At 45.5% G+C, this 24,517-nt stretch overlaps 1 protein-coding gene and 1 non-coding gene across 2 annotated transcripts in view; one reads left to right on the top strand and one right to left on the bottom strand.

The window, feature by feature from the left end:
* The window catches only part of VAT1L (vesicle amine transport 1 like), a 147,243-nt gene that overhangs the window by 98,751 nt on the left and 23,975 nt on the right, over positions 1–24,517 (bottom strand). Inside the window, exons 2-3 of the mRNA XM_072819165.1 lie at positions 23,188–23,317; positions 18,884–19,099 (exon numbers count right to left, since the gene is read on the bottom strand). Coding sequence (XP_072675266.1) covers positions 18,884–19,099; positions 23,188–23,317 — 346 coding nt within the window. The remainder of the gene's footprint in view (positions 1–18,883; positions 19,100–23,187; positions 23,318–24,517) is intronic.
* LOC140631311 (small nucleolar RNA SNORA15) lies at positions 19,794–19,941 on the top strand. Its single transcript, XR_012028948.1, has one exon. It is a non-coding gene; the product is annotated as a small nucleolar RNA SNORA15 (small nucleolar RNA).

Genomic DNA, 24,517 nt, shown 5'->3' with positions numbered 1-24,517 from the left:
GAAAAACTCTGCACAGGGTCGAGCACAAAGAGGGGCTTAGGAGGTATAAGCTTGCATGCCCTACTCCCCATCTACTACATTGCTTGCATCCCAACTGCAGAGTTTTTTTTTTTAAGATTTTATTCATTTATTTATGAGATACACACAGAGAGAGGCAGAAACGTAGGCAGAGGGAGAAGCAGGTTCCCTCCAAGGAACCTGATACAGGATTCGATCCCAGGACTCCAGGATGATGACCTGAGCTAAAGGCAGACGCTCAACCACTGGGCCACCCAGGGACACCCAACTGCAGAGATTTGGGAAGACAGATGCATCAGTGCCTGGCAGGGTCTGCTCTCACTCGGATGATGCTTTCCACACCTCAGTGACCTGCCTGCCTGCCTTTCCCTGAGTGTCCCTGTTCGTTGAAGACACCTCATTAACCAGACCTCGGGACAGGAACAGGAGCCTGACCTACTGCTACAATCAACAGCTTCACTGGAAAACAACTTCCCCAGGCATGAAATACCCAAACTCTCAAAGCGCTGCTCTCCCCTGCCTGCCCTCGGAGATCACACACCAAGGCTCTTTCTGTAGCTTCAAACCCCTCGGCTGAGGTTCTGAACCTGACACTGCAGAGCCTGTCTGGGCATGGGGTGGCATCGGATGCCTCTGGATAAGAGCACGTTTCATCTTCAGGCCTGTGGGGAAGCGAGGTGCAGAGGCCAGTCTCCAGATGGGAATTCCCAGGGGGATGTTTAGCCCAATTCCCCGAATGCTTTCGGCCTCTCCATCCTCAGACCCACTCTCTCTAAAGAGCAGCTCACTTCCCAATGCCTTGTCCTGCTGTCTCAAATCAACAGCAAACTTTCAAAGTTAACCAACTTTCTTTGTAAAGAGAACAAGTGTAATATTAGTCCACTCTTGATACTGTTTCTCAAGCCCTCTCTCTTGTTTACAGTGACGCCACCAGGTCCAACACTATGTCTTTAACAGCCTCTATCAGGACCCCACCTACCTTTGCATAGCACCAGGCACATGGAAGGCATTCATAAAAATGTGGGAATGAATGAACAGAAGAAAATCTCTTCACATCTCTTCCTTCTCTGGCACATCTCAGTAAGGTGGCATCCTGCTCCTTTCACGGTTTGCTTTTCACAGTCCTACAAATCTTACATTTACCTGTTGTACCATTCAGCACATAAATCAGTGTGCTATGCTCTATACATACTTAATTTGTGCCGTGCACCGAACTGGGTTCTGGGAATACTAGCAGCAGGCAGCAGGTTCTGGACACAGATTGCCTCTGGAATAGCCCTGGCTGTGCTTACTAGCCATCTGGAATTGGGTGAGTCACGTGAGCTTTGAGAACGGTAGTTTCCACACATGTACATGGTAATGGTGCCCGCCTCTCAGAGGGTGTGAGGAGCGACAGATGTGATCCTGTAAAGGGCTGGGCATCCTGCCTGCACCAGCTAAATTATGGTTAAGGACGTGGACTCCTCCTCCATTTCTCCAGCAAAGACTCTCACCAGGCAATCACGCACGGTGGGACAAAGAGGGAGGACCACGAAGTGTTGAAAGCCTACATTTGGAGTCTTCAAGACCTAAAGATGTTATGGGGTCCCTGCTCTCTACCCACACACCTGGTGCAGAAAGCCTGACTCAGCTCCCGCTATGTGCTTCTGGGATGCAAACCGATGAGATGGGAATGGAGAATGAATGGCCTCCCCGGTTAGCCCATCCTGTTTGGGGCCAACTCTATGGTTCTGAAGGTCTCATTTACATTGTGCTGTGGGAAGCCTCCCTGTAGATTTTGCTCCCAGAGGGCATGGCACACAACACATCTGGAGGTCTCATAGCCCATATTACTACTCTGTTGATAGTCCTAACATCATTCCTACATCCCGAATCCTTTTTTTCCAGCCTGTGTCCAATCACTTCAGTTCTTGTCACTGACAAACAGAACTATGTCCAGTGGACAATATAGAATGGAAACCCTCTTAAATGTGGCATGCTGGGACCATCTCCCTCCACTTGAGCATTGGCAGTTCTAGATATTTCTGTGTTCACAGCCTACTTTTGTATAACAGAACTTGAATAGATCAAGAAGATGAGAAGAGCACCAAAAAAGTAGGGTGAAATTCCATCGCTACTCACGATCACCGTGTAGCAGTATCTCACAGTCTCTGCAAAGGCAACACAGTCATCCCACGGTCTGTGGGTTTTGCCACTCGATTTTAGAACTGCTTAGTGGCTGATCAGGCTCTCTTTATAGGTCCGCATAAGACAATGGTCTTGCATGGCCCAGTAAATAGGTATTTTTCTTTCGATAACCATATCATTTAACCTCATTTTGACACACAGCAAGTAGTATCACATGGTATGCTGCATCTTAGAGCCCTCTCAAGTCCACACTCTGGTGGGCAGGCAGGATATGCCTCCTCAGTTATAGCAAAAGCATGCACGTGGGTCCTTATTGCCACTTTTGTGGCACTGCTGGTACAGTATACGAGCAACCCAATTCGAGGATCACAGGTTTGTATGGGGGACAGAAGCATGGGGAAGCATGGGGGGACATGGGGGAAGCATGGGGGACAGAGGGAGAGATAGGTCGTTTGGCTTTTGTCTCCTTCCTCCCTGCCCTCACATATCCACTGCTTCTAGGCCACTAAATATTTATAGGTTGCAATCAACAAAGGCACTGAAGGTAAACCATTCACAGTTTCTGAGTTTCCTGTCTGCTTCCTCATTCCCAAAGAGCTCCTGGCAAGATTGAAGCTATTATTTCCCCAAGCACAGCACAAAACTCTGAACATCTTAGTAAGCTCTTCTGATATATGGGAGGATGAAATGCCACATTTTGCAGTGGAAGGATCTATTCTGATTTCCACTAAGCTCTTTAAAAAGTATTATTATGAAAGCAACACATGTTCATGCCCATGGTAAAGAATAAAATGTGGAAAATACAGGAAACTGTAAAAATGCCAACCACAATGTCGTATCTCAGAGATAAATACTCTACATAATCTGGCTCATTTTGTGCCAATAGCTTTGCAACATGTAGACATCAATATTTGATTGTCCACAGAATTGGAATCACACTGAATATACCACTGTGTAGCCTGATTATTGTTTTCTTTCTAAGCTTATATTGTAAGCGTTTTCGTGGGTCATGAAAAATTCTTTAACACCATCATTTTGAATGGCCGGGGAATCTTTTATTATGTAGATCTATTATAATTTCTCTTAACCAACCCCTGTCTTACAGGAAATTATAATGCCACAGTTTTATAAGCCATATTTCAGGGAATATCTTTGTACATAGATCTTTGACTTTTAGTTTCAGAAAGCAGAGACTAAATCCGTTTTATCGGCTGCTGTATATTTTGTGTCGAGCACACTGTTGGACAAAGTGTGGATGCTCAATGTTTCAATACAGACTGGGTCCCTGTTTGACGAACTCTGAATCTTTCTTTAGAAGATATTGCCAGTAGATAGCACAGTGTCATGTATTTTAAATGGCAACCCTACCAGTATGAAATTTCAAGGTCAAAAGCTTAGCAGAGTTCCAAAGAGAAGACTGGAAGGCAAAGCGGGAATTCCAGACTCTGTGACCCACAGAGTGATAAAACAGAGCCTGCCAAGAGCCGTTTCTGCTTTGAGAATACATTTTGGTTTTGGTAAATCAAACATGGTCACTAGTTTAATGGCTTACAAGCTATATTAAGTAATGAAACTGCCTCCATATTGTTCACAATTTGATGAAAACATACTCATTTATTAATTCTACATACTTAATAAATGTACCTTCCTCTGTGTAATTAAAAATCTCATTATCATTGCACAGATGCCGTCTGCCTGGAACAGGTGAAGCTCATCAGTTTAATTCGATCAAACAATCACCATGCGCCCACTCCATCCTGGATCCTGTGTTATGTGCTAGAAACACAGCAGTGCTTAAGACTCACTCTGCCCTCAAGAAGATCCGTCTAGACAGGAAGACCCATAGACAGTTGTGGCATGCTAGGTCTTGGCATTTGGAGGTAGTTTATACATATCTGTTGGATGGATGGATGGATGGATGGATGGATGGATAGATGGATGGATGGAGGCTGGTGAGAGCAATATCAGTAAAACAATGCTGAAGGTATAGAGATGAGAACGTAGGAAAGGCTTCCAAGAGGAAGTAACATTTACTTGATGGATGGGAATTTGCCAGGCAGAGGAATAAAGGGAACTAGCAAAGGCTGTCAGGTTGAAAAGTATATGGTCACAAGGGGAAGATGGAGAGATGGGCATGTCAGAAGATATGAGGGTTGGTCAGGGCCGGGGGATGATGGGATGAGGGATGCTTGAGTTACTTTTGGCTGACCATGAATGGCTTATTCAGATGGTTTGTGACCCCGCCCCCCAAAGCAGCCCCTAAGATGAAGATCTATGTGCATGTAATTTACTTAGGAATCCCAAAGATGGGATGAAGGAGTAAGATGAGGGTGTGGGATAGAGAAGCAGGGGAGGGAGAGAAGCCCATCAAATGGTGGGCCTGGGTACACAGCTGGACATATCCCTTGGGGGCGGGGAGGGCTTGTGAGAGACCATGCAGATAGTGCTGATGCTCATCCTCCCACCACAGGGTGGAAGCTCAGGAATCTGGCCCCCAACCCCCTCGCTCATATGTTGTGGGAGGTTCCCAGCCTGCCCATGGAAGGGCCAAGTGCAAGCCAGGAAATGACCTCAGTGAGTGCTGGCACGAACCAGGAGGGGTGGGCGTCTGGGCGCCTGCCACAAAGCCCAGTGGGTAGCAGCCTAGATGCCAGCAAGCCAACTCTGATGAGGCGGGGAAAACAGGCCCTTTCCAGTGACTTGGTACCATCAGCAATTCCTGCCTGGGGGAGGTTTGGTGTTTCCTGAAGCCCACAATGAGCTTCTTTTGCCTCCTTGTCTCTGCTCAAATGTCCCTCACTCAGTGAGGTCATCTTTGAAGATTCAATCTGCATCTTTTTTCTTCTTTATTCTTAATGCTAGCACCTTGATCCTTTATTTATATTTGTATATATACACATATATAGAAAACATGTACCCATGTATTTGTTATTTGACTATGTGCCTAGCTCCTTTACGCACCACTGCCTTCCAGACACCTAGCATGCTCCTAGCACACAGTAAATGCTCAGTAAAGGTCTGTTGAGTGAATAAATAGGATCTACAGCCTGTCTCATGTACTCCCTGGCTGAGGACGGCTCGTCTCCTCCATTGTCCCGTCTCCTATTTCCAGGCTTTAGGGTGCTGTCATTTCTTCATGCTATGGGCTTATGTGGCTGCAGAAGAGCCCTGAGCAGCAGGGAGTAAGGCTGGCTCTGCTTAGCCCTGGATGGGGAGTCCAGGTCTTGGCATTGAACTCATAGCCACTTGTCATCATGGGGATGGGCTCTAGAGAACAGGGCTCTTTCAGTGCCTTTCTTGAGGCTTAAAATATTTGCCCTCCTTAATGCATTCCTCACTGGATGTATCTCCTAATCATCTAAATCCAGGATTTCAGCCTTGCTAGTATAATTAACTCCCTGGAAGGTTTAGAACTTTTTGTGGGAGAACTCAAGGGCCCCTGGAAAGTGAGGATTGCCAGATAAAATCCATATTTGCTAAACCTGGCAACCCTATAAGGATCAACCTTCTGTCAGGGCCCTGGAGAAGTGGGGAGTAACGTGGCCACCACTACACGCTGGGTGGCTCGATGCATACCCACCACCTTGCCCTGCCCCCTGTGCTTCTCTCCTGCCCTCCCACGGCCACCTGGCTGCTCAGGCCAATGTGACCCTATATGCCATCAAAAAAGACAGCTGGTAGCAAGGTAGCTTCGATGCTCCCAAAATAGGTGAGTAGGCAAAAAGCATTGAGCAGATGGGTAGACCTGTACCTGCTGTCACCTTCCTCATTCCCTGGCTTACCTTAGTGGTTTAAAACACAGGCTTTGAGAAGGACCCATCTGAGTGTGACTTCTACCTCCATCTTTGCCAGCCTTGTGGCTTCGGATAACCGACTTCACTTCAGCAAGCCTTGGTTACCTAACTCTCAAAATGTGTTGGTGATGATAAATATATACCTCACAGGGTTGTTGTAACCATAAATAAAATAATGGGTACAAAGCATTTGACAGCATGCTTGTAAAAACATTAAGAAAAAATATATTTCCATGCCTCATTTTACATATATAAAATCTATATACATTATACATAAACTTCCTAAAATCTGAAAAATTGGCATTTGCCGATTAAAACATCATTTCCAACAGAACAATTAAAAATAGCCAAATGGACATTATTCCGTGCCATATCCCGCTGAATCTTTGGTACGCATCTGCTTTTACTAGCAAATGCTGAAACATATACAAAAGCATTATCCCATTGCTGTTGTCTCCTCTGAGGTAGGGCGTAACTTGGATGTAATCACAGGCACCATTTACTGTGTGCTCACCTGGAGCTGGCATCCTCTGATGATTCTCTCATCTGGCTAACTGAGGGACCACAGCGAGAGCATGGTGCTATCACGCCAGCCTCACACACAAGGGGATGGAGCCTTAGGTTAAGCAACTGGGTTAAGACCATCCCGTCAGTTGCTGAAGCCAATATGCAAATACAGGTGGGTCTGGCTTTGCAGACTCTAAGCTTCTGTGCCGTGATCAACATGAGCTAGCCGGCCTCAGCACGGAGGACTGAAGTGACTACTAACGCGTTCCTTACGTCTATATTTAACGTGCATTACGTAGGACAGCACTGCCACACAACGACTGCGATGTCTAATTCCTCCTGAACTTCGGTCCTACGCAAGCTCTCTGTATCGCTGGTTCTCAAACTTGAGCTTGCATTGGAGTCTCCTTGTGGGGGAGGGAGGTGCAGTTGAAACACAGACTGTGGGCCCCATCCCAGCTTCTGACTCTGTAGTAGGTCTGGGGTGGGGTCCAAGAACTGACATTTCTAACAAGTTCCTAGGTGATGTTGATGGTCCGGGGACCACACTTTGGAAGCCACTGAATCAACTCACTGAACACTCACATCAACACTTCATGATGCGAGGGAAGAAGCTGAGGTCTTAAGAGTTTACGTAACTGGCCCAAATGAAGAGAAATACAGCTTTAATCTCTTCTTTGACCTTCTCTTCTTTCAGCTGATCCCAGAAAAGAACATTACTTCTCGAAGCTGCTGGCAAAGCCCACCACAGGGGCCTAACGCCGGGGGCCGCATTAACCCAGCTCAGGGCCATTAACCACAACTCATGTTGTGGTTATTCCAATGTTTTGGCTGGTACATATCCTTGGTGTATTAATACCAAGAGAAGCCCAAATGATTGAGGAAGAAAAAAATGTTCAGCAGCAACCTTGTTCACCCACTTGTTCAACCCATTAGCATTCATTAAGCTCCTTCTGGGCACTCAGGGAGGATTCTGAGAAAAGAGATGAGTTTCCTGAACTAAGTGAGACCAGGGCTATGAAGCAAGGTCTAAGGGAGATCCATCACTGAGGTATGCACCCAGTGGACCAGGTAGGCAAAGAAGTTTGCATGGGCTCCAGATACGACACCTGATAGTAACGATGGGCACCACAATAATCATCATAGGTCAGGATCCCTGAAGAAGGACTCTGAGTGAGGTCTGCATGCGGGGTGTTTACTGGGGGGTACTCTCAGGCATGACATCTGCCAAAGAATGAGGGAAGCAGGACTGGGGAGACAGGGGAAGTTGAGCTGGGGCGCAATTGCAAGAGATGCTTTAGCTCGTCCCAAGAGTTGCTCCAAAACTGGGCTAGCTCTTCAGAGTTGTGTCCATTGAGGCAGGAGGACTGGGCTTTTGTAGCCCTGTATCCAACAGTGATGAGAATACGGGCTGCCCCAGCAAGGGGCAGGAACTTGTACAAGGCAGCTCCTTTCCCCGAGGCCTATTTCTAGAGAGGGATATGGTCACCAGGAGGCATCCACCGTGGCAGCTAGGGGAAATGAGTACCTCAGTCCTGAAGGGTCTTCTGGGTGGCAGATCACAGCTTTATTAGGTAACATTTATTCAGTACACACTGTGGTCAGGCCATGTTTGAATGCTTTATACGTACTGATTCATTCAAGGCTCCCAGTACTATGAAGTAAGTATCATAACTATATTATACATGAAGAAACTAAAGACCAGCTAAGTAAGAAGTCAGAGAAATCAGCACTCAAATTGAGCAAGTCTGCCCCAGAGACTGAATGCTTAACAACCATTGTTAACTGTTTCTCTAACTGTGAAAAAGTTTCAAGAAGGGAGCCATGGGTTAGGGGAGGGAGTGCTGTTGAGGAGAGCGACAGGTTAGGAAGTTTTCAGCTGGTGGGTAAAAAAGAAAACACACAAGGGACACCTGGGTGGCTCAGTCGGTGAACAGTCTGCCTTCAGCTCAGGTCATGATCCCAGGGTCCTGGGATCCAGACCCGCGTTGGGAGTCCCTGCCCAGTGGGGAGCCTGCTTCTCCATTTCCCCTCTGCTCATGCACTCTCTTTCTCTCTCTCACTATCTCTCTCACAAATAAATAAATTCTTTAAAAAACAAAATAAAACAAGAATACACGTGATCTCCAATAAAGGACAGGGCTTAGAAACCATGTATCTTCCTAATTTTACCCATGAAATATTGGGTCTACCTTATTTTTACAGAAGCAGGAGTGGCTCTGCCTCATTTTACAGAAAACCTGAGACACAAGAAAAGGTTATTCAAAATGTGAATAAGGCTATTCAGGTTCCACTATGATGATACCAGCCCAAAGCACAGAGTCTTGGGTACTGCCCTCCCTCTAAGTGCTCTAATGAGAGAAGCTGGAGAGAACACCCTGGAACACAGCCATCTCTAAGTCACCCGGCTGACACCCTGACCCACTCAATCTATTCACCTTCTGGCAACACAGGAGCTTATGAAAATGTCAACCATGAGTTAAATGTCTGCTCAAAAGCCTCTATGACTCCACATGGCTTTTAGGGTAAGGATAGGGATAAAATTATCAACACGGCTGCTATGTGGTCATTTGTCTGCCAATGACTCACTGTCACTTCTTTCTCCCTCTCTCCTGCCATGACCAGGTCAGCTCCATGAACGTGTGCAGATTCCACGTCATTGCCCATTCTTGTAACCTTCTATCGCTCCTCCATTGTGCTTATCTCCCCATCTCCTCCTCATCCTTAGATACCAGCTCTAAGTTTCGTTCCTAAGCACAGTCATCTCTGATGTCCTAGAGCAGGCGCTTGGGTCCCATGTTCTACAATCACTGCCCTGTCATGCCATCAGGGATTCATGGGCCTCCGGGAAATGTGCATGATATGCACAAGGCTGCAGGCTTCAGTGGGGGTCGGTGGGTAGGGAGAGAGAGAGAAAGAAGAAAGGGAAGAAGAGAGACAGAAAGGCACATAGAAAGAAAGAAGCATGAGAGAGAGAGATCTAGAGAAACAGAGAAAGAGACAGAGAAAAAGCCCAGGCAAAGAGAGATGGGAGAGAGATGGGGGTGGGGTTATGATCAAGGGTGATGAGTGTGAGCCAGAAAGGATGGAGGCAGGGTGGGAGGACTCCACAGCTTGTGTAAGCAAAGACTGGGTTCAGATTTCTCAGTATCCTGTGGCACAGCTGAGAAGCCCGAGCACATACTGAATAGGGGTGAGTAATACGTAGTGTTGAGTATCATGGAGTGAGCTGCAGGGTGCCCCGGGGCCAGCCTGGGTGCTAGGGTACCCAGGCCCATGGCCGACACCCTGGTGGTGTCCGTGAAAAGAAACGAGGCTGCTGCTTGCTATGCATCTCACTTTTTCTCAGCTGAACTGGTTTTTCTTCTTAATAAGGGCAATAATATTCTGAACAGCAACTGTGGCCTTTTGGGTGTGTCACTGGGGAAGCGGATGCATCCCCAGGGCCATATAAACTCAGCAAAGACTGGTTTATGTCGTTTGGAGTTCTTGGCATGTATCCAGGGGCTGGAACTATGGAGCTAGGTTTTCCTTAAAGTCTAATTATGTCGTCTGTGTTGGAGGAAAGTGATGTTTGGAAAGGGGCTTGTGTGACACCCCACCTACCCCTACCTGGGAGCACCGAGCAGCTGGCTGTCAGGGAAGATCCACAAAGGGAGCATAGATCTGCTCAGGCTGCCCGTTGCTCCAGGTTCCAACCACCAGCCACCAGTGGACTCTACTGTTTGCTGCCCGCTGGCTTCTGGCTATAAAGGCCGGAGTACTCTTGAGTAATATTCTTTAATCAGATAATGATCTTAATAACATGATGGTAATAATAATAACACTAATAATAGCCGCTGACAGTTGAGTTTTCTGAGCCCGTTACAAAATGCTCTTTTAAAACATCATATAAGGGACCCCTGGGTGGCTCAGCGGTTGAGCGTTTGCCTTCGGCTCAGGGCATGATCCCAGGATCTGGGATCGAGTCCCACATCGGGCTCCCTGCATGGAGCCTGCTTCTCCCTCTGCCTATGTTTCTGCCTCTCTCTGTGTCTCTCATGAATAAATAAATAAATCTTTTAAAAAATAAATAAGCCATCATATAAAAACTATGAGATAGGCATTATACCCATTTTTTTACAGATGATGAAAAAAGGTCCAATGAAGTCAAAGTACTTGTTCTAGGTCTTTTCTCCCCTGGAAACCAGAGAAGCTAGGATTGGAAACCAGCTCTGACTCTGGGATCGGGGCCATTATGTCCATAACTTCAATGCTGCCTTCTTGGCCCCCTTCCCTCCTTCTGAAGATCCTCTAATTCCTGGGCAACCCCAGGTTGGCCTCAGCTTCTGGGGGGAAAGCCACCAACAAAACCTATGAGGTGGAATCCATTTCACCACAATCTAAGCAGAAGCAATCTAACCTGCCAGCACCACCTCATACTTGAAAACGTGGGCTCTCCTACGCGCCAGCTCTTCCTCTTTCGTAGCTGTGTGACCTGGAGCAAGCTACTTAACCTCTCCGTGTCTCTGTCTCTTTGTTAAAGTGGGGATATGATAGTATCTTCCTCAGAGACAGGGTATGGAAGTGACTGGCTCCCATCTATTCAGCCCTTACCTGCTTGTGAACTGATATACTTATTCAACTACTATTGAATGAATGAATCCCATCTCAGACATCAAATTAACCTTTATAATTTTTATGATAAAGATAGTTTCTTTGATCCTGTCATGATTTACTATAAAGGAGTTAAAAGCAACTAGAATAAAGATCAAATGAGGCTTTTGCAGGCGTAGATATAGCCTGGAAGAAGTGTTTGTAGATATATTTTTTTCTTAACCTAAGGCATATTGCTGATAAGGAATCCAAGCACTGCCTGCCAGCCCCAGAGGTTTCCAGAAGCAGGGAGGTGGGGCATTGCTCTAGGACATGTCACTGAAGCACCTCTGACATTTAGGAAGGTGATGGCCTTCTTCTTGGGGCCATCAGAGAACAAGGCGTTGGCCATTTCAGGGTCCTCGGTCTGCAGCCCTTGCTGCTGGCGCTGCCGAGCCGTTTATCCTCGGACTTTCGATTATTCATGAAGGATATGACGCAGCCACTTTGTTCTCTTTAAATTTTCAGAGGCTCCATTTCCTAGTGCTATAGCCCCCGGGGAGCTGGAGGTCTTGCTCTAGTGAAGTCCTCATTGTCTGGGGTGCAGGGTGGGGCGAGCAAAAGAAACGAGAGGAGGCGCGCATCTCTGAGGTCTAGTGCCAAGAGCACCAGATTGGGAGCTCCCCCCAGCCCTGGATATTTGCGTTTTCTCGATCCTTCCTACTAATTAACATTGCAGCCTCAGAAACAACAGCAAACCTCTTAACCTACCAAATATGATCACCACATTTCACTGGGTGTTCATCCTCTGCCGAGCACTGCTCCAAGTTCACAAGTTCCACCCAAGGCTAGAACTAACATCACCCCACTTTACAGATAAGGAATTTGGGTCTTAGGGTTGGGAAGGTGGAGCTGGGGTTAAACCTAGGGAGGTTGACTCTAAAGCTCATGCTCCAGCTCTTCACCGCCATGTGCCATCCAACGGGCTCCATTGGGGGAGAGCTGTTATGAAGGCTTATGTGAGTCACATTTTCAAAGATTCTACTACACGGCTGGTGTATGTTCGACACAAGTTGGTGTCGGTCTTTGTTTCCTTCCTGCCCTAAGGTCTCATGCATATGTCATGCTAGTTGGGCAGGGCGGGGAGGGGAGGCTGAAGGATACAGGCTGAGCATGGCTGGACCATGGAATGATGGAGGGGTGATGGGTGGGACAGCCACAGGGCCATGAAAAGAGCGCCTCCTTCAACCAGTAATGCACACTGAATGCAGACAAAAATCTCAGTGAAGAACACTCAGAATGTTGGATGAGCAAGATCACCGAGGACTGCTTAATAGATTAAAATTGGTAAGATCGCTAAGAACAATTTCTCCCCCCTGGGATTAACTCATTGACGGGGCTCTCCTTAGCGCAGCAAGCAACTCTTCTAGAACATAGAAAAATGGCCTGCAATGGCTTTTTGATTCACAAACGTTTACTGCCCTTATTAAGTAGGAAGGAACAGACACAAAAAAGAATAAGACCCAGGTGCTCTGGGATAGGGCTTAGAGCTTGGGGGAGGGGATAAGATAAGCAAACCAACAAATGATGATGATGATGATGATGATGATAATAATAATGATAATAGCTAACACTTTGTGTCTGGTCCTATGTTAAGTGCTTCCTGAGCATCAACGCATTTGACATACACAAAAACCCTCTGCAGAATAAATGTAATGTCAGTATTCCCATTACTGAGAAGATGAGCAGCTCGCCAGAGGAGGTGGGCTGTGGAGGTAGACTGTCTGCCTCCAGGGCCTGTGCCTTTGCCGTTACCCCAGGGACAGCAGAGGGAGGAGGTGGGTACAGCCTGGGGATGCAGGAGAGCCAGGCGCCCTGTGTGTGGAGTAATGGAAATGCAACGCTAGCTGCTGTGACAGGCAATCCCTGGAATCTCAGGAATCAAGACAACAGAGTTTCTTTTCTTCCCCTGCTCGCATAAAGCCTAAATGGCAGTGGGGTAGGGGCAGGGACAGGACGTGGCATGAAAAGGCAGTCATTGAGGGTCCTGAGCTGGCGAAGTTTCTACCATCTTCAACATGTACTCCCAGGTCAGCCTTGCCACCTGCCAGGAAACCACAAAGACAGAGAGCATGGAAGGTCTCACAGGAAGGGGCAGGCCTGGAAGTGAGAAGCATCACATGGCCCCTGCCATGTCCCATTGGCTTGAGCTCGGGTGTGTGCCCCAGCTGGACACAGGGGCAGGGATAAGGGAGAGGGGATTGGAAATGCTGTCCCTGGCTGGGCAGCCAGTTCAGCCACACACCTGTGGAACCTGTGAGTGTTTCCGTGTTACTGAAAGAAGAGGGATGGCAAGAAGCGGCCAGAGGGAAAGACAAGATCCAGAAAATGAGGGCCATTTGTGCCAAGAAGCTCAGGAGACTGAACTCAATCCTATCAACAGTGGGAGTCTCCATGGGTTATAAGCAAGGAGTGACAAGAGCGGATTGGCATTTTGGCTGCAAGTACAGAGCTGACTTAAGAGAGGGGACTGTGCATGGAAAGGCAATCAAATGCCTGCTACAGGAAAGTGGGTGAGAGAGGCCAGGGCCATGAGAAAACCAGCAGGAGATGGGGCAGGGAGAGGCGGGTGGCTATAAGAAACATCCTGTTGGCCGGAATTCTTTATATCTACCCCTGCCTCTATTTCTCACAAACGCCTTACCCTCCACCTCCACCTCCAGTCTTATCCAGCATGCCTGCTTATCATCCTGAGATCGCAGTGCAAATGCCACTTCCTTGGGCACCCTGAGATCGCGGTGCAAATGCCACTTCCTTGGGCACCCTCTGCTGAGTGCCTAGTGCCTAATCTGATGTCTGGAACTGAGTGGGCCCTTGCACCTCTGTGGTGGATGAGCGAATGAATAAAAGAATGAATCATAGGATATGGAAATTTACTGCATACAGGAGAAGGGCTCCCCACAACTCATGGGTTGCTGGCTAGGCTGGCTGGGTAGATGCTGGTAACTTTCATGATCAATGAGGATTTTATTTTCAACGAAATATTCTCAAGTAGTGATTCTGCAGATGGTCATGTCCTTCCTGCTAAAATGGAATGACTATCTGATACGTCCCAACCGTCCAACCCACCAAGGACCCCTACTCTTCCCAGGTTCTGCCACTTTAATGTTGACCTGATGTATGGCTAGTTGGCCATTCAGGGAGGACCGCATGAGGTAGGGGAGCCTCAGGATGCCTCCTCCAAAGATCCTGGCTCTCCCTCCTTTATGATGATTTGAAAGGCACAGGAAATGCCCCATCCATAATGAATAGAACTTGAGTAGTAGCCATTTGAGTCTGTCCGGAACTTGAGCTCTGCTATCCTTTCCAAGTCTCTGGGCCATCGCAGGCTGCTCCTCTCTGTTCAGATGACATGATGAACAGGTAAAAGGACGCCAAAACCTGGAAAGCATCAATGTCGGACACAGACACAAGTAACCACAGAGTGACGGATGTGCTGCTCGGCAGAAACCAAGCCCTTTCCAGTCAAGATGCTCCAAGTCACAGCAGCTTGTCAAATGGGCCGGGCAGCAAAATCGTCCCCGTCATGGGGTCCCGACGTGAGCCCCTCTCGGTTGCTTTTCTTGTTACTTCTCCTCTAAGAGATTGTCAGACCATTTTCGGCCAGAATCGAAAGAAATGATTTGAGGGACCTCCCTTCTCAGACCATCTGGTTCTGTTATTGTCAGTGAGAACGTGTCTTCAAAGACATGACAGAGCAGTGTAGACACTCCGGCAATTCCACGGAGAGACTAACCTGCTCTGGATCGAATGATTTTCCTATACAGCGATTCCCCCTTAGCCACGGTTTCTCTTTCCACAGTTTCAGCTACCCACAGTCCACCTGGGTCAGGAAGCAGATGATCCTCCTTCTGATGTTTGGTCAGAAGGTCGGTAGTAGCCTAACGCTACATCCCAATGCCTACATCATTCACCTCATTTCAAGTCAGCAGTACATGGGCATTTTGTCATCTTGCATCATCACAAGAAGGGGGAATACAGCCCAATAAGGTATTTTGAGAGAGAGAGAGAGAGAGAGAGAGATCACATTCATAAGGCTTTTATTACAAAACACTGTTGCAGTTATTCTATTTATCACTGTTGTTGTTAATCGCTTACTGTGCCTAATTTAGAAGTTAAACTTTGTCATAGGTGCGCACAGGTAAGAAAAAACATGGTCTACATAGGGTCTGATACACCTGCAGTTTCGGGCATCCACTGGGGGTTCTTGGAATGTAATCCCCTTGGATAAGAGGGTGCTGCTGTGCTGTATTAGTGTTCTTCAAAATCACGCTGTAGGCGGGCATTCCTCACATTCTGTCTGTAAGTTCCCCCAACTTTTGATAAAAATCAGATGGAAGTCTTGGTGCTGTTAGAACTGCAAACTTCATATTAACTCGACTTAGGAAACTTTATCCTAATTAGGGGTTTTGTGGGGTTTTTTAGAGAGGGAGAGAAGGTGAGGGAGATGGGCAGAGGGAAAGGGAGAGACAGAATCTTAAACAGGCTCTATGCCCAGTGCAGAGCCAGACATGGAGCCTGATCTCACGACCCTGAGATCATGACCTGAGCTGAAATCAAGGGTTGGATGCTTAACCTTCTGAGCCACCCAGGTGCCCCTTTCCTAATTAGGTTTAATCTTTGTCATGTCATCAACATCAAGTGAGAAAACAGGTACTGACCACAGCCCTTGGTTCTACAGTTAACACTGGGTAGAGGTTGAACAAATATTTGTCAAATGAATAAATGAAGGAATGAATGATCTGGGTTCTCCTAACATTCTGAGTTGTCTAATGGAGAGAATAGGTTTTGGAATCAGCCAGACTTGGGAGCGAATCCTCGTTCTGGGCTTGCTACTTGCATTTTTTTCAAGTCCCTGTGGGCTCTCCACCACGAGAAGGGAGGCAGCCCAGGAAATGTAGCTGTATTCACTTCCTATTGTGGCTGCAATTAGAACTACTCACAAATAGTGGTTCCCAAAAAAACCCAACACAGTTGTATTATATTTGGTTCTGGAGATTAGAAGTCCAAAATGGATTTCACTAGGCTAAAATCAAAGTGTTAGTGGGGCTGTTCCTTTCCAGAAGCTCCAGGGGAGAGCCCATTTCCCTGTCTTTTCCAGCAGCTAGAGCCCGCCCACATGCCTTGGCTTGTGGTCTCTTCCTCATCAGCAAAGCCTGCAGTGTAACATCTTTAAATCTCTTTCTGACTCTTCTACCTTCTTTTTCCATCTGTAAAGACCCTTGGGATGACATTGGGCACACCTGGGTAATCCAGGCAAATCTATCCATCTGAAGGTCCTTTCCTTAATCACATCACAAAATTCCTTTGCCATGCAAGGTAAACTACTCACAGATGCCAGGGATGAGGGCATGGACCTCAGTGGGAGGTCATAATCCTGCTACCACCACAATCATGAGCCAGAGGCTGCACTTACCAGATTTGTTCAACAGTGGTGGGAAGTACCTCCATTTCTCCTCAGGGTACCACAGAGAGCACATAAAAAGTACTCCCTAGGGAGATCCCCCCACCATGAGAGCAGTGTCTATTTGTTTCTTTGGGGGGAATCTAGCTCTGCCTGGTCTTTCCACAGTGGAGCAATGGAATGGTCTGGGCTTTCCCTAGGACTGCTCAATTTTTATAAGATAGTGTCAACTCCACCCAGTTTGGTTGAGTATTCAGATATGTGGATCTGCACTTGGCCAAAAGTCTTTCCTCTAATGGTCACCTTGAACTCAGTGCTGCACACCATCTGTCAAATCTTGGTTGAAACACCATTCAAGGAGACCCACTCACCTGAGTGTTGAGCTGTCCAATGACACCTTTAAACTCTCCAGAGGTTAAACCAGGCCGTCTCCTTTTGGCCCCAGGATATTTACTTTCACAAAATATTGCTTTAATTTGGTGCTATTAGATGACATCTGGGGCACATCATAAGCAAAAGCATCACGGAAATAGTTGCATTTACTATAACAGTTTTGCGGAAGATGGTTTATCGCATGTCAGCATACGTTTCTTATGAGAAACCACAGAGAAATACTTCCAGTCTCAGACCCAGTACTAGCTGCGGTTCCCCTGCTAATTGGTCTGTTTCCTCTTAAATGAACACCAGCTCAAATGGCTGATTGTTTTTCCCTCTTTGCACTGACTATTAGGAAGGAAGAACTTTAGGACATCAGAGTCCACGTTATGGGCACCCACTTATCTTGCAACCTCATTGTCTCTTCCCCCTGTTTGCCTTCATCTATTTTGCATTTTGGGTCTTATTCTTTTAATGTCTAGAAGCCCAGAATAAGGCATGATAAAAACTTTTGTTATTTTCCAAGATTTTCTTCCCTTTTGTGAGACACATGTCCCTGATACATTCCTCTTTGTTCCAGGGACAAACTCAAAATGAAACACACACACACACACACACACACACACACACGAAAGGAAACATGTTTAAACACTGGGGCCCAGCCAAACTGGGCCCAGCACCACTGTAGAGACTGGAGCTTATGTTGACGATATGAAAACAAGTCTCCCAAGTCTCTGTCTCCGGTATGCTGAGCACGCTGAGACCATAAATGCCAGCATTCTAAATGGCTTGCTTGCTGTTAGTAGATTCGCTGGCAATGAAATCCATTTCTTTTCTAAGGATGTTTAGCTTTTATTATATCTTTACTCATGGTCAGGAGACATCAGCACATTTGCTAAAGCGATGGAAGATATTCCTCATAAGGCATTCCTAAAGTTTCACATCTTTGCCTTCATGTTTTCGTAGGAGAGTCTGTCCTCTTGGAAAGGAAAACAGAAATGCGCTTTACACCATGTAGGGTTTTGATAGTTGTAGAAATCCAAGATAAGAAAAAAAATGATGTTGGGAGAACCCCCAATGAAAACATCTTCAAGATAGACCCCAACATACAAGCTCATTTCTGAGCTCACCAAACCACAAAATCACCAGTACTGAGAACAAACCCTATTAAAGGGTGTATTAGGAACGTCTCTTTTAAATCTCTAACCTATAAGAATCCAGAATATGGTATATATTCAATAAATACTTGCTGAATTAATGAGTTAGACCTCTCATGCTCAGAAAGACTGAAGTTCTACTCCAGTCCCAGTAGATTGCGATGGGAACACAGTGCGTTCTGTGTGGCAGCCATGCAATATGTACTGACAGACTGGCACTGAGATATAGCCAAACCATAGAAGAAATTTCTGCCTTCTCAAAACTGCAGGGCAGGAATTTTGTATTTCCATTATTTCTCCCCTTATCAAAGACACACCTGATAGGTGATATTTGCTTATTCAACCACTCTCACAGCTATTCTTAGGTTCATGTGTAATTCCCAGTGTGCTAATACGATCTCCATTCACCTCTCCCACTCAAGAAAATATATCAGAACACGAATGAATAAAGATGTCACTAATATGGGAACAACCTAGGATCCATGGCAACTTATTGAAGAAGTAAGTCATCTACCATTTTGGCGTTTCAGATAATATTAGTCGTATGTGACTTATGAGGCATCACACAATGACTGACATCACAGCTTAGTGTGCTACCAAGACTGAAACCATCTCTGAGACCCACTGAGTCCTAATATGCCATCTTGGAGACCTCTCAAACTCCAGAGGTTCATCCTACCCCTAACACAGTCATCCTACTCCCAATGGATGGGGAGTTCTGCCAGGCATGTGAGCTTCATCCAGAACCACAGAGATCATCACTACTAGAGGACATAGCTCACACAGGAATGCCACTGTTAACTGGATATCAGTCCACTTTCACCCTTATGATTTTGAGGAAAAGGACGCACAACCAACCAACTTACCACGCCGCCACCAGCTGAGTGCACGAGCACAGACATCCCTTCTCGGAGATTGGCAACTTCAAAGAGCATCATATAGGCTGTGACGAAGTTCATGGGGAATGCAGCGGCCTCCGAGAAGCTCATGTCATCTGGGATCTTGTAGACAAACTCCACTGGCGTGCAGACCACCTCTGCCCAGGCATTGTAATTGACAAATGCCATGACACGGTCCCCGATCTGGAAACGGGGAGGCACAGGGTTAATGGAAACTTATTACTCTTTTCTTAAAGATTTCTCAAATCCTCTTAGGAACCTAAATGGAAACTATAGATTCCTTTCCTGAAAACACAACAAAACAACCAAACCCTCAAATATGCACCCCCTCACCTGCCTCCCAATTCCAAGGCATTTGTGGATGCTCTGAAGCCCATCTATGAAAACTTGCCAGGGACTACGGAAGCCAGGTTCTCTACCCTTCTTCTCAAGCATAACTATACAACGCCGTCACATCACACACCAGGCCATGTTCGTGTCAGAAGCTCATTTTACCCACTCAACCTCTCATCCCATCTCTGTTTGGGAGTTGAGGAAAATTAAGCCATAAGGAAGTTTAAATGGGCAGAGCTGGGAATAAAAATCACTCTCATTCGTTTTATGCTGCTCCTTAGGGATTCCCTGCCAGGCTAGTTTATTGGGGTATTTGCATCACAGGTTAGCTCTGAATTACGGATCACAGTAGATGTGATCAGAAGAGCCATGTAAATCTAAGTGCAGAAGACTGAACAAGAACAACTAGACTTAGAGCAAAATAGGATACCGTGAGGTGTGAATAACAACTAACCCTTTTTTGGAACACATACCATATAATAGGCATTGTCCTAAGGGCATCACATGCTTTAACTCATCTGATCTTTACAAAACCCCTAGGAAGGCATGGCCAAATACTGTGTTCTTTTTTATCAGTTGTTTACATAGCCAGACATCATGCAAAAAAATAAGAAATAAAGCATTCTTCCCTATAGAGTGGTTACCATGGCATGCTAAGCTTTTCCATATCATTATTAAAGGGAAATACAAATGAGTGAACTGATCCTAGAAGCTTGTGTGAACTGCCAAGCGCTGGTGAAGTCAAACCACTCTGCTCTTTGACATTAGTTGCTTGGACTGCGACTTTCAAACATAATCTTCAAACTGCTGTGCTCAGAGTGAATTTTCAATAAATGAATGGCTTTCATACTCGTGTGCTTTAGTTTTTATATATTTATAACTGAGTCTCCTGTTTTATTTTCTCTGAAGCTTAGCACTTCTCTTCTTCCCTACTCAACAAACAACAACAAAAGCCTCCTATGAGATGGGTCTATAAGAGCTCACATTACAGATGAATGATTATAGATTTTCCAGACATTGAAATTGAGGCTGAGAGAGATGAAAGCACATGCCCAAGGTCATGCAGCTAGGGAGTAGCTGAGCAAGGATTTAAGTCTGGCAAGGCTGATTCCAAATACAAGTGATTAATTCATCACACCTGAGGTAGGCGCTACAAAGAAGACATGGTTCTCTAAGGGTGTACACCAGGGGGATCTACCACCTCTGGGAATATTAGTATAACTCTTTATGTTTCCTCAACTGTAAAATAAGTATATTAGGAAAGGGTCCTTATGGGGAGATTAATATAATATGCATGCAGTGTATTTGTCATGGTGCATAGAAAGTGAGGAAAGAACACTCAGTGTTAACTCTTAAAAAGAACAGACTGGTTTCTCATCCCATAGAACTGATGGAAAGGAGAGGCTGCCCCACTGGCAGGGAGTCTCTCAATCCCTGGAAGGGTTGAAGACCAAATGATGAATGTTGGGATTTACCATTTTAAATGCAACCACTTAGACCAGAGGATAATCAAGGCAACACTGGCATCTTTTGTGTGTGTGTGTGTGTGCATAGAATCATGCATCCAAAGGTACATAACATCATGGAGTATGATGGCCCTGTGCCAACACAGAGGGCAGTGCAAAGTAGCTCAACCACCTTGACAATGATGGTCACAGCCAGCACACCAGGGTTGACCACTCCAGGTCTCTCATTCCACTTTGCTCCATCATTACATTATAAAAATGGCAAGAGTGGCTTAGCCATCACATCAGCCCTAACCTGAGTCCAGAGGTAGGCAGCTTTTTTTTTTTAATATCCAATTCATCTCATTATTTGATTTTGTTAATAAAAAGAAATTAGTTCTGGGTGACTGAGCCCCAATTACTCCTTTACTGCTGTGCCTCTGGAGACAACTTTGCAAGCTTCCCTTGCAGTAGATCAAACCAAGAGAGCTATTCAGTGTACCGCCCCGTGAAATTCCATCTCTGACATGACTAAAAATCTTAAGTCAAAATTATAGAGGGAGGGCAGCCCAGGTGGCTCAGCGGTTTAGCGCTGCCTTCAGCCCAGGGTATGATCCTGGAGACCTGGGATCGAGTCCCATGTCAGGCTCCATGCAGGGAGCCTCCTCCTCCCTCTGCCTGTGTCTCTGCCTCTCTCTCTCTCTCTCAATAACAAATAAATAAATAAAATCTTTAAAAAAAATTATAGAGGGGATATTAGTATTGGTTTTCCCCCAAGTCACACCCTGAAAGGAAACCTGGAGGTGACTTCCTTCATTTGTTTGTGCAGCTAAAAGTCACTGGAGGGGAGTGGGAGTGAAGGGTAGGATTGACAATAAGTAAGCAAAGCCTAAGCATCAGAAGAAAGATCATATATAAGGGAAAAACACATAATCAAGCATAGTATGTCCTCCTTCTAAACCGAGGCCAACAACATCCCCATCTACTGTTATATTCTAAAACAATGGATTATTTATGCAATGCTCAGGATTAATAGCATTAGTAGCATGATCTTTTCCTTTGGGACCAGGTAGAGGAGCGAAGAACAGATAATATTTCTCATATGCAGCACTTTCAGGGAGCGTTGGCGCTGCCTCTGGTAATATTGCTTACCTGGGGACAGAAAAATGCAAAGTCATATGAAAGAAAAGAAAAGTACATTTACTTCTTTCTTACACTTCTCTGCTGTAATATCTGGAAACCAGTGACATAAAGACTGATGTGTGGGATGAGATTTTCAGACATTCATCACAGTGAATTTGGAACATTCGGATATTTTCAGAGTATGTCGAGGCTCAGACGCACTGAGCCTGAGTGGCGGGCTCCAATTTGATGCCAAGGGCATTTTGGCATTGCATTTGTAGGATTTTCGTCTCTGCATTTAGCCCTGCAGCTTTTGCAGGTTGGAAACGGGTGAAGATCTGGTGACTTGAATCCATGTTTGGCTACCTTTCTGACTTCACCGGAAACAACTGTACCCTTCTGAACCTCACCTCCAAAGGGATAATAACAATCTTTACCTTGCATCATTGTGGGAAGGCGGAAGAAGGATGACGTGTCCATGTTTCTGGTTCTGGTGGATTCTCAAATGTTAGCTCTATTCATCTCTCCCTGGGGAAGCACTTAAGTTATGCGCAAGAGCTCTCGTACCTGATTGGCATTGGTTTTTCTCACTCCAAACTGCTGCAGTTTTGTGCAATTGATTTGCCCACAGTTTTTCAGTTTTTAAGAGACTGGATTCTATTTGATTTGCATTACAGGGGTAGGAAGGGTCATATATCTTTTCATCGATTAAAAATTTTTTATTATGGAGAATTTTTAACACATACAAAAGAGCCAGAAAAATAAAATAACCCTTTTTATCCATTGCCCTATTCCCAAAGCCATCAACCCATGGCCAATTCTGTTTCATTGGAAGGTGCCTCTACCCTATGCCTTTAAAATCATCATTCAAAAATGTCACTTCCCCAGTGTCTGAAATAATCATTTATAAATGATTTCTTAAATGCATCAGTTAAGCAGATAGTTAAAGGAACCAGATTATGAAATACAGGGATATTTCTCCCCATTTCTCTTATATGTTTTGTAGCTGGTTTCTGAGCCTGAGATAGTGGGAAAATGGGAGCCATGGGTAGGGTGAGGGGGTATGCACACCTAGTTAATCCAAGGCCAGGAATTCTTACTAACAGCTACCTTACATGAGCAAAGGGAAGACAGATTTTGCCCTGGCCACTTCACCAGGCTGTTCCCAGGAGCAACCAAGATGGTACATGAGAAAGGCATGAGGCATGTGGAAAATCCTATCATTTATAAACATGTTAATAAGACCGACCAATAAGACGACAACAATGACACACACCATAGATTCTCTCAAACATTTTTTTCATCATCTTTTATTATCTCAACAGATTCCAAATAGGTATTACTTTTTTCCATCATGAGTTGAAATATTACCTCGTATCCTTTCACGCTGTCCCCCAGAGCTTCAACAATCCCAGAACATTCAAATCCTGGCACTAGGGGAGTCTTGGGAGGGTTGTCGATGTTCCCCTGTCGCACCATCAAGTCAATGAAGTTCAAACCACTGTGAACAGCAGATGTGAAAAGAGAGACATTCCAAATGAATCCAACGGAACGCATGGGCTTGACTTTTTTTACATTCCCTTTTTGACCCTCTCTCCCCTCCCCTGTTCCTCTCCTTTCTTTTGTTTCTTTATGGTAAAATATGCCTAATAGTAAGTCATTTGGCGGATGTCACTAAGAAAGCAAAAACAATGATCTCTATAAACAGGGAATGCTTTCCTGGCAGTTAGAATGACCGTTGCAGATGTTACCCTCTGATTTAAACGACAGCCCCCTTGGCCTCATTCAGAGCCTGCTAACTCTTACTCTAATAACACGTGTCGGCTAGCCTGGTCATTAGCCATGCTAGCACTTCCTCAAGGGTAAAGAACATACTAGGAAGAAGTTATAAGAAGACACATGGAAAGCAGCCAGACACAATGGCCATCAGCCATCTATGAGAAAGAGAAAGAGAGAGAAGACAAATTTAAAAGGTCTCGAAATAATTGACACACAATTAGTCATTACACAAACTCATCCCAGCACTGTGCCATACACAGCACCCATAATGGCAAATACGAGCCATCGAGGGACGATGTTACATCCAACTGGGGGAGTGTAACTAGAAGAAGTGAGATCAAATGGATGGACCAATGGATATGGTAATACTGGAAGGTTTGCTTCAAAGATCTTAGTTCTCTTTGGATGAAAAAAGTGACTAGGTCTCTTCGATTAACATATTACTTTTGAAACAGGAAAGCTACCATTAAGATATATTAAGCCATCACCTTGGAAAGCCATATACTTGATTTTAATAACATCAGTGCTCCAAACTGTTGTTAACTTTTTAAGAGCTAGTCTTGGAAACTGCGCTGAACAGTCATTTACTAATCAAATGAGAAAACACATCCCACTGAACATGTATTTTTTTTGCCAGATGTTCTAATGTACTTCCTGTTTTCATAATCCCCCATTTTTAAAGGATTTTATTTATTTATTAGAGAGCACGCACAATGTAGGTAGAGTGTATAAGCCACCATTCTAAGAAAGACTTGGGTTATAGAAACCAAACTGCTTAGTCTGGCTCAAGGTCCATTAGCATCTGGCCACAGCTTCTTTTCCAAGCAAGATGATTCAAAGCTTGCTCATTCCTTCCTCGGCCTCTCTGGAGAAAAGGAAACATCAAATTCTACCTAAATCTCCTGGTCATTAGTCTCACCCA

The sequence above is a fragment of the Canis lupus genome, chromosome 3, assembly GCF_048164855.1.
Source record: "Canis lupus baileyi chromosome 3, mCanLup2.hap1, whole genome shotgun sequence".
NCBI classification, from domain to species: Eukaryota; Metazoa; Chordata; class Mammalia; order Carnivora; family Canidae; genus Canis; species Canis lupus.
This window is presented reverse-complemented; position numbering and strand designations above follow the sequence as displayed.